Source organism: Quercus suber, unplaced genomic scaffold (assembly GCF_002906115.3).
Source record: "Quercus suber isolate HL8 unplaced genomic scaffold, Cork oak 2.0 scaffold_71, whole genome shotgun sequence".
In the NCBI taxonomy this organism is placed as follows: domain Eukaryota; kingdom Viridiplantae; phylum Streptophyta; class Magnoliopsida; order Fagales; family Fagaceae; genus Quercus; species Quercus suber.
This window is the reverse complement of record NW_027069536.1, coordinates 853,435-864,334: the sequence shown is the minus strand read 5'-3', so window position 1 is coordinate 864,334 and position 10,900 is coordinate 853,435. Positions and strand designations below refer to the sequence as shown.

Sequence of the window (10,900 nt, the reverse complement as noted above, 5' to 3'; positions counted from 1 at the left end):
CAGTTACTGCTTAGGTCTTGGACAATCTACCACTTGTGTTTTGACTTAAGACACCTTCAATTGATGTTGTTTTGGCCTACTCTCCACGTTTGCAACCCCCACACAGTAGGTCTGATCATTAGGAAAGCTAGGAATTGCTTGGTAATTGTTACTGTACATGTTGCACATGCACAGCCTATGTCTCAACAGACCATGGGGCCTTTGCCCATCCTCCAGCTGCCCACACAACATGTTCTCACACGTTTTGGGAGGCTTGGTCCATGCTCAAGGCTTCCCCATCAACAATATAGCCCACATAACATGCCCACATGCAACACACAAAGTAATTGCCATCAGTCCACTAGCACTTGTCCATGCATTTAGCCAACACCCACTAGCCCAATGCTTTGCACACAGCATTTAATCATCATAGCAGCTCAGCCTGCCTTGCACTCAAGCCACTAAAAGAAACCAGCAACTAAGCCACCGATGCCATGCACCATCACATAGGGTTAGCACCACTTGTTGTTGCCCATCATCAAAATCCATCTCTGCTCACCATGACCCTCCTCTGCTATGGCCTTGGGGCATCATTTAGAGTAAGGTGCCTCCACATGCTGCCTCCTCATCCTACTTATTGATCCAAGTCAAGTAGGGAGACTCAAGTAGGGAGACTGGGCAGGTCTCCCTCAAAGAGCCCTTAAGAGCATTACTAGTTTGGCATGAGGAGTTATAAGTGTGTTGAAAAAATATAAAACCAAGTAATTGGTTTAATGCTGTCCAAGCACTCTCATTCTTTATGCCATCATTAGTAACAAGTGAAGCTCCTAAACACAAGGTGTATATAAGATGATTTACCTAAAAAAAGTGCAACCCAGGCTACGCGTCCCATTTGAAAATTTACACAACTTTTTCAAAAAGCCATAGAATCTCCCTGTCCCCACAACGGCTGTCCCTTACAAGTTACAAATACCCAAAGTAGCCGTTAGAGATTCAAAAAACCAAAACCCTTTCGGCATCCTCATTTTGAAAAAAAAAAACACACACTCCTCCAATCTTCCATATTAGCAAAAAGCCAAAAATTTAAATTTCCCCATATCTCTCAGAAACAGGAGAACCAAGAAAGACAGAAATTAAAAGCCCTTTCCTCTTTCGCTCTTTCATCAGATTCTCCCATCATTTTTTTGCTTTTAATCCAAATCCCTCTTTCTCACCCAAACACTCTGTAAGTACAACTCTTTTTTTGTTTTTGTTTTTGTGTTTTTAACAACTTAGATATGATCTGGAAGTACTTTCTATTTAGTTTCTGAGAAAACTAAAAGAAATCAAAATTAGATAAGATCTTATTCTTGAGAAAAAAAGTGAATTTTTTTTTATAAAAAAAATCTCTCACAATTTTGATCTCTCTTCTTTTCCTTCATTTTCTCACCAACCAAACGGGAGGGTTAGGTTTTGATTGTTGATTTTTGATTTTTTTTTTGGTTGTATATTTGTAATCTGATTGTGAGACATAGAATTGCTTCAAAAATATAAATTGTAAATTTTCATGGTTAGACGCTGATTAGGGTTCTTGTTTGTGTTTGTGATAATTAAGATCTGAATTGAGTGAAGAAGATGTCGTTCACTCCTGATCAATCCAAGAAAGTGGGTTTAGGTTTGGTACCATCTCCATCTCCTTTTCTTACGCCTCGTCCTGAACGGCGGCGTACTGATCCGAGACTCGCAGACTGGAACTCAAGCCGTCAGGACAACAGGGATAAAGAGACCAATGTTCAAGTTCTACTAAGATGCAGGTTTGGTGTTCGGATGTTTATTGGTTTCTCTGTTTGTGATTGTATTTGATAGGATCAAGTTCTAGATGTTAGGGTTAAGTGTCGATTTTCGGGTATCCCAATGATGATTCATGTTTGCTTGTGGTGCCCTTTGGATTAACATGACTGATACAATTGCTAATGCTAATGGATGACAATATGTGATTTAGAATTAGTTGATTGATATAGTTCCTAGAGTACCCATGATTATTTGTTGAAAATTACTTGCTTGGTGGTTGATAGTCTTCAAAGAAAGATTTTTATGTGAGTAAAGTAAATTGGAGGAGACAAAAAATGGTTTTGTTTGTTTTACTTCCTTTGTATTTCTTAATGGTTTTGAGAATATTGACAAGTCATAGGTTATAAATTATCAATGACCACATTCCACTTGGTGATTTTGCAAAGAATTAGGTTAGTTTTGTTCTAGGAAAACCTTGTATTTCTAGCATGTGAGACCATGTATTTGTTTGTGTTTGCACTTGTTGTGTTGATGAAGTTCTCTTGTAGCTTCGTGGTTGTGCTTAGATTGACATAAATGACTTATGTGACATAAACATAATAGAGAGTGTATACTTCTTCCCTGTATTAGAACTCATGTATATCATTTAAACTGTGTGTGATTATATTTCATTTGATTTCAATGTCAGGCCATTAAATGATGATGAGATAAGGTCAAATGTGCCGAGGGTGATATCATGTAATGAACATAAAAGAGAAGTCACCGTAATTCAAAATCTAGCTAACAAGCAAGTAGATAGAGCTTTCACCTTTGACAAGGTGTGCTTCTCTTCTCCCTCTTTTATGCTTTATGACTATTTTGCCTCCATGGTTTTTACAGACGATTAATATTTTAAATATACAAATCCTTTTCTATTTTGTAACATATGCTAGGTTTTTGGGCCCAAAGCACAGCAAAGATCTATATATGACCAAGCCATTGCCCCAATTGTTAACGAAGTTCTTGATGGATTCAACTGCACTGTCTTTGCATATGGGCAGACAGGCACTGGTAAAACATATACAATGGAGGGTGGGATGAGAAAAAAGGTATAGATTGGTCTTCTAATTATATCCTTACATTTCTAAATGATAGCAGAATAGTCCTTCTCTGACCATCACAGCCATTTTTCATACTATGATTTACAGGGTGGAGATTTGCCTGCTGAAGCCGGAGTTATTCCACGGGCAGTTCGTCAAATCTTTGATATGCTGGAGGCACAAAATGCTGACTATAGCTTGAAAGTTACATTTTCAGAGCTTTACAATGAAGAAATAACTGATTTGCTGGCTCCTGAGGACAATTCAAGATCAACTGAAGATAAACAAAAGAAACCTATTTCCTTGATGGAGGATGGAAAGGGTTGTGTGATTGTAAGAGGACTTGAAGAAGAAGCTGTATACAGTGTAAATGAAATTTATACTCTCTTAGAACGGGGGGCAGCCAAAAGGCGTACAGCAGATACCTTGTTAAACAAGCGCAGCAGGTAAATTTTTGCTTTAGTTTTTTTTTCTTGTTTTCATTCAATTATTTGTTATTCTCATCCAATAAGGATGTTGGATCTTTAAAAAAAAACCATGATTTACCAAATTAATTTTCTTTGTTTCAGCCGTTCTCATTCTATCTTTTCCATTACTGTCTATATAAAAGAAGCTGCTCTTGGTGATGAGGAGCTAATTAAATGCGGCAAGCTTAATCTTGTTGATTTAGCAGGGTCAGAGAATATATCTCGCTCAGGTGCACGAGAGGTATGATAATATTGCTAGAAGTTCTCAGAAGATTACTTCACCTTGTCTTTCAATTAGGACAGATGGCAGTGGAAGCTATTTTAAAGTAATTCTCGGAAGATTACTTTACACGAGGCATAAATGTCATGATGCTTTTTGTCTCCTAAGACACTTCATGTTTGCTAGTATATATTTTTATATAGTTTCAATTTCAAAAGTATGTCCATATCTACAGCAGTGTACAATTAGATTCTGAATCTCTCAATTCTACCTTTTGGTTGACTATCAGATTTTGATCAAGTGTGAAATCTAATTGCAGGGTCGTGCAAGAGAAGCTGGGGAGATAAACAAAAGCTTACTCACTCTAGGCCGTGTTATCAATGCACTTGTGGAACATTCTGCCCATATACCTTACAGGTTCATGCCAAAATCTTATCTACTCTCCTAATATGTTGGATTTCTTGTAATTATGTTCCAATGCATTTTCCATTTTTTCTGACTTCAGGGATAGCAAGCTTACAAGGCTATTGAGGGACTCCTTAGGGGGGAAAACAAAAACTTGCATTATAGCTACAATTTCTCCTTCTGCTCATTGTTTGGATGAAACTCTAAGCACTTTAGATTATGCCTGTCGTGCCAAAAACATAAAAAACAAACCTGAGGTTTGTTGCTACTGCTCCTTTTTTCTCCAATTTATTCTATTCTATTTTCTATATTTATTTATTTATTTTGGTGCTGATGACAAAGCTTATTTCTTCAGGCAAACCAGAAAATGTCCAAAGCTGTGTTGCTCAAAGATTTGTATTCAGAAATTGAGAGAATGAAAGAAGGTTTGATGATTCACTTGCTTTTTTGTATTGTATTGTGTTACAAAAGATCCAAACTGAGTCATAATTTTGAAAACCAATGCAGATGTTCGAGCAGCCAGGGATAAGAATGGTGTTTATATTCCGCATGAAAGATTTTCTAGGGAAGAAGCTGAAAAGAAGGTGAACTTGAATGGTGTTTATATTCAGTTTTTTATACGTCTTTAATTGAAAACGAATATCTGCTAATAATATTTAAGGATGAGATTCAGTTAATGGTCCAATGTTAATTGGGTTGGCACTGAGATTTTTCACCGATACTCTATTATTGAAAATTATAGATTTGGGATGATATCACTTGAATTTGTCAAGCTGATCCTAATTAGTTGGGACTAAAATATCATTTTATTTGGCCAGCTCAAGCTAGACCATGACCTACTTTAAACCATCCACAGTTTAAGGACAGCTGAAACATGTAACTGGCAACAGTTTTCTTCCTATGTAGTCTGATGTATTTGAACACCTGCAGGCAAGGAATGAGAAGATAGAGCAATTGGAGAATGATCTCAGTCTGAGCGAGAAGGTTTGATTCAGTTGCTCCTTGTTCAATTGTATCATTCTCCTACTATGTGATTGTTTTAATTATAAATGCCCTCTTCCTGCAGCAAGTGGACAGGTTTCGTGAGCTGTATGTAACTGAGCAAGAACAGAAACTGGATTTTGAAAGTGAGCTCAAGGATTGCAAGGTAGGAAACTTTTGTTCTTCTTAGTTTTTTCTTAGTTTTTCAGTGCATATATCTGTTTTATCAAGAAAAATTCTGTTCTTTCAGATAAATCTCGAAAGCAGTAACAAGGCATTGCTTGATCTTCAGGAGAGTTATAGGTTAGCCATCTCAACACTGAAGGAAAAAGAGTTTATCATATCCAAACTGCTATGCTCAGGTAAGTCAACAGAAAGAGTACTGGCAAGCTTTTGTCTTTCTTGCTGTATATTTGTCCCATTATTAAATTATAAATGTATTTATCAATGCATATACAGAAAATTCTTTAGTTGAAAATGCAAAGCAGTTACGCACCAATCTGCAAAGTGCATCAGAGGATATAGATTCACTGTTTACAAAATTAGGTATGATAACTTCTTTGCTTCCACTCTAAAGTTACATTCTTGAATATTTTTTGTAGTGCATGTCAATCTTCTCAAACCTATAAAATAAATTTTAATTCTTAAAAAGTGGACATTTTTTTGGAAATTACATCTTTGGGACTAAGGCTTTGTTGTTGATGTCTTTGGAGATGATAAGTGAACTTCACACTCTACATTTATTGTTTTTCTTTTAAAGAAAAATAGAAGTAGAAGAGGAAACAAAGAAGAAGTACATACATGATAAATAATGTATTCATGTGCCTTCTAAACCCCATCTTGAAAGGCTATTTAATTATTGTGATGTGGCATATGAATGTTATTACTCTGCAGATCAGAAAGACAAGATGGAAACAGAAAACCAGAGTATGGTTTTGAATTTTGGTTCTCAGCTTGATCAGAGCTTAAAAGACCTTCACAGGACCATACTGGGGTCTGTTTCTCAACAACAGCTACATTTAAGATGCATGGAAGAACATGTCCACTCACATCTTGCTAGTAAATCTGATGTAAGGAAAGAATAATTTTTGTCTCCTCTTTATGTTTGCATAGTTTGTACTTGTTCTCTGATTCTTTTTTTTTTTTTTTTTTAAATTTTTTATCAATATTTCCAGGCAACGCAGGCTCTTGAATCAAGGATTAAGAAAATGGCAGAGACTTATACTTCAGGTGTAGCAACCTTGAAGGAGCTTGCTAATGCATTCCAAAGGAAAGCTTCCTCAGACCTTGAAGAGATGAATTCTACAATCTCATTGCAAGCAACAGCAGTTGAGAATGTACAAAGCCAAAGAAGAAGATGCATTTTTTTTTTTTTTCATTTTTGCTTATGTAGGTGCTAGATTAATAAATGATTTGAAAATTTGTTGCCTTTACAGTTTCTTGTCACTGCGGTTTCGGAGGCCAGCGAAGTTATTTGTGACATCCAAAATTCTCTTGATGATCAAAAACAGTTACTGGCTTTTTCCACTAGACAACAGGAGGAGGTAGATTAGATTATAAGTGAAAATCTGTTTTCTTGATCACCAAAATCTCTTGGCTATTTTTCTTGATAATTTACAAATATAATGCGTATTGAAAATACTTAATCTTTGTGAATCGTAGGGGTTACAACGTAGTTTTGTATCAGCACAAGTAATTTCAAAGGCAACTGTGGAATTCTTTAATAACCTTTATCATCGTTCTTCTAAAGTCATGACAATTCTTGAAGAAAGCCAAACGGAGAGATATCATCAATTAGTAAATTTTGAGAAGATGTTTAAGGTAAGATAATTTTGAGTCCCACTCCATGATTTACTTATGTCAAGAACAGATTGAAGGTTGATTGACTTCTACTGCTATTAAACAGGACAAGGCTGCTAGAGAAGAAAAACAGGCTCTGGAGAAAATTGCAGGAATATTAGCAACTTTGACATCTAGCAAAACTGCTATGGTGGGTTAAGTCACTCTCTGTTATTTCAATGTTATTATGTTAACTTAAATTGAACAGTGTGCAAATTTTTAATGCTTGACAATTAAAAATGTTATATTAGGTCTCAGAGGCAGCAAGGAACATCCAGGACTCAAGTATACATGAGAGCAAAAAACTGAAGCAAGAGATGTCTGAGATGCAGCAAGTTTCAACTGTTGCTAAGGAGGAGTTGGGTGAATACATAGAAAAGGCAGAAAGCCATTTCATAGAAGACACATTCTCAGCCACTGAGTCTAGGGCTATCATGGAAGAATGCCTCCATGAGTGGTAAGCTTTTATTTTCATGACTTCAATTTCAAAATTAACAAGAACCCCAGCTTCATTCCGGGTGATTATTTTGGAAAGATACTGAAAAGGCAAATAATAAAAACCAAGACAAAAGAAGCAATTTAAATTTATAACTGATATCATATAGGGTGCAATTATCCTCATTGCCTCTCTAAAATAATACAGCACAGAAGTATCTTTGAGTGAAATATTCTCCAGAAATTATACAAAAATTAGTAGTTCAATGGTCAGTTGGAAAGGATGTGTTGAGGTTTACAGTAAATTTGTTAGTAATTTTCGCAAAAGTACAGTGATACAATTGTCCTTCAAGGGGTCTTTGCTCAATTTGGAACTCACATTTCATTGAGTATGTTATCTTCAAAAGAATTTTATGATCATATCCTTCATTATACCACTCAAGAGTACGATTTACTTCATAGGCCAGTTAACTGTAATATTTGATTCTTTCTCTGTTGTTTTCTGTTATATTTTTTTGGGTATATGGGTAAGAAAATACAAATCCTGAGTAGTATCAGGGCGATGTTATAGAAAAATGCTTGCCACTCAAGATTGTGATTTACTTCAAAGACCAGTTAACTGTAATATTTGATTCTCTCTGTGTTGTTTTCTGTTATATTTTTTTGGGTATATGGGTAAGAAAATACAAATCCTGAGTAGTATCAGGTGATGTTATAGAAAAATGCTTGAAGTGATGAAGCAGCCATATTTAAGTCTTTTGGTAATTAAAAACATCCTTATTCTGACTAGTGTTATTGATAATCTCATTAATTGTCACGTACATATCATTGTATCTTTCTTTGATGCAGCTTGAAGAGAGTGGATTATTCTTGGCAGCAATGGGGAAATGCCCAGTCATCCATAAACAGTCTTAATAAGACTGGTGTTGCAGATATGGAATCTACTGTGAAGTAAGTTTTTCTGTTTTTTTTTTTTGGAAAGTTTCTTCTTGGTATCTCTTTAGCTTATACCATTTGTGTCTTCAACCATTGTTTCAACAGGGAAAATATATACACGAATCATTTTGCACATGAGGAATTTGTATCTGCATCTTCCTCTGTAAATGCAGATTTTGATGCTGGAGCTTGTGAATTGTCGGCAGCTGTTAATGGTAACTAAATTTCGTTACATGTTGATTTAAGTTTCTTTTTCTTATTAAATTATGCATTCTTCTCAAACCTATCTGAACTGGGCAGATTCGCTAATGCTGGACCATGAGAATAAGAAGGAAATAGACTCCATGACCACCTTGTGCTTGGATCAAATTAAATTGATACAAGAGACGCATGGTACAAGCATATCAGACATCCGAAGCCAGGCAGAAAAGTGCCTAGTAAAAGATTATCTGGTACTCTCTCTCACTTAGAACTCCTTTTTTTCTCAATTATAGCGTAGAAAAGAGAGAGTTCTCAAATTGCTGAAATATTTGAAAAAGGACTTGAGAGTTCTCACTTAAAACTCCTTTTTCTCTTTTAAAGTTCTCACTCTGACTTGAAACTTATTTGTTTCTCAAGCATAGGATATAAAAGAGAGTTTTTGACAGCCTAAGGCCTGTTTGGTATAACGATATAATAGTTTTCAATGTTTAAACACTGAAAATTGTAGGCAAAAAAAAAAAGAAAAAGACTTGTTTGATAGCTATGTTTTATTATGGGTTTTTGAGTTATAATTCTCAAATTATAGTGTTTAAAACATGTATTTTGTAAACGAGAATTCATACCCATTGACAAGACCAACCTCTTTTTTTTTTTTTTTTTTCTCTCCTATTGGCGCACCTCTTTGTCCTTCTCTCTTCTTTTTTTCTCTCTCCTTAAATAAAATAGTATTATTTTACTATACAGTCATCACTTTAAAAGAAAAAACACATATACATACCGAACACACAATTATGTTTTTTCACATTCTAAAATTATCAAACACATTTTTTACATTATGAATACTTTAAACTCGTATTTTTACAACACTTTTTAAATCACAGTTTTCACATTATTTTGAACACCAAATGGGCCCAAATGTGAGAATGGTGTTTACCTAGGAAAATACACAGATAAACTACAGAACTCTTGATTGATGATCTCAAAATAATGAAAAACAAAGCTCTGGAGATGCTATTGCAGAATTTTAAGTTGTTTACTGGTGTTTGTATGAACAGGTCGATAACCATACTAGCACAACACCAAAGAAACGAGTTATAGTAGTGCCAAGTTTGGCATCCATTGAGGAGATGAGAACACCTGCCTATGAAATTTCAGAGAAAGGAGTGAAGTTGGCTCTTACAGAAAGCAAGATACCACATCTTCAGAGAACTCCTTTTGCATATTTAAATTGACTTCTGATTAGAAAGTGTTAGTTTTTTTTTTTTTCCTCCTATGGACGCACCTATTTTTCCTTCTCTCTTCTTTTTTTCTCTCTCCTTCAATAAAATAGTATTCTTTTACTATATAATCATCACTAAAAAAAACACATACACATATTGAACACACAATTATATTTTTTTTCACATTTTAAAATATGTTATTTGAAAGAGAAATGATATGTCCACAATATTTTCACAACATTTTTATAACAAATCTTAAGTGGCAGGTTATTATTGGTTGTTATTGTTGGGATAAAAAAGTAATCTTAGTGTTATGTTCAAATTTTAACCAGTGACAACTAAGTACCTATGATTTGTTGTAAAAATGTTGTGGATGTAGCATCACTCTATTTGAAATATGGTACCAAACACATTTTTTGCATTATAAATACTTTAAACTCGTATTTTCACAACATTTTTTAAATCATAATTTTCACATCATTTTGAACATCAATACTTGATAACCTCTACCAATTGGGCCCAAATGTGAGAATGGTTTACCAAGTGATTATTAGACACCTAGGCAAATACACAGAACTCTTGATTGATGATCTCAAAATAATGAAAAACAAAGCTCTGGAGATGCTATTGCAGAATTTTAAGCTGTTTACTGGTGTTTGCATGAACAGGTAGATAACCATACTAGCACAACACCAAAGAAACGAGTTATAGTAGTGCCAAGTTTGGCATCCATTGAGGAGATGAGAACACCTGCCTATGAAATTTCAGAGAAAGGAGTGAAGTTGGCCCTTAAAGAAAGCAAGATACCGCATCTTCAGAGAACTCCTTTTGCAGATTTAAATTGACTTCTGATTAGAAAGTTAGTTTTAGTTAACTCCTTAATAATGATGGAAAGATATTAATTAAAGCTAGCTTATTAGTATGTTAATTAAGTCTCCTTTTTCAATCAAGAATTGTGCTCATCAACTGATGAGCACGAGTCCAAATATTATCATGTCAAGGTTGAAATGTCTTGGATAATACAAATTTCTTATTCAGAAAGCCAAGGAGTGTATGAGCACATGCATGTATCTTATATAAAAGTTGAACAATACTAGTTCTTTGGCAACTGGCATTGAATAATTCCTGCCTGCTGTTTCCCATGTATCTTGTGACAACTTTATTTTCTGAAAATGCTGTATGTGCTCAAATGCTCATTAACTGATGAGTCCAAGTTGTTAGGTCAAAATCGAAATGTGAAGGTAGTCCAACGTGTGCATTTTTTATGTTGATGTTGAATATTTCATTGGTGGCTGTCTTTGAATGAATAATTCTTACAAGCTCTTGCCCATTTATCTTGTGATTTGCAATTTTATACATGAGGTTGGA

At 34.9% G+C, this 10,900-nt stretch overlaps 1 protein-coding gene across 3 annotated transcripts; it reads left to right on the top strand.

The window, feature by feature from the left end:
• The first annotated feature begins 908 nt into the window (after positions 1–908).
• On the top strand, positions 909–10,791 carry LOC112033000 (kinesin-like protein KIN-5B). 3 transcript variants are annotated; one of them, XM_065773231.1, is made up of 24 exons: positions 909–1,204; positions 1,574–1,772; positions 2,438–2,567; positions 2,682–2,837; positions 2,937–3,274; positions 3,398–3,536; positions 3,835–3,932; positions 4,021–4,177; positions 4,276–4,345; positions 4,428–4,504; positions 4,851–4,904; positions 4,987–5,067; positions 5,152–5,263; positions 5,361–5,447; positions 5,796–5,971; positions 6,077–6,238; positions 6,338–6,445; positions 6,564–6,722; positions 6,808–6,891; positions 6,992–7,197; positions 8,025–8,126; positions 8,217–8,326; positions 8,412–8,563; positions 10,201–10,791. In XM_065773231.1, the coding sequence occupies exons 2-24, from the start codon at positions 1,594–1,596 to the stop codon at positions 10,375–10,377; spliced, it is 3,114 nt and encodes a 1,037-aa protein (XP_065629303.1). In that variant the 5' UTR covers positions 909–1,204; positions 1,574–1,593; the 3' UTR covers positions 10,378–10,791. The 3 variants fall into 3 exon arrangements, with proteins under 3 accessions (XP_065629303.1, XP_065629302.1, XP_065629301.1); XM_065773230.1 differs by lacking the exon at positions 10,201–10,791 and adding an exon at positions 9,368–9,568 and having other exon boundaries at positions 914–1,204; positions 5,194–5,263; XM_065773229.1 differs by lacking the exon at positions 10,201–10,791 and adding an exon at positions 9,368–9,568 and having other exon boundaries at positions 915–1,204.
• The last annotated feature ends 109 nt before the right edge of the window (positions 10,792–10,900 follow it).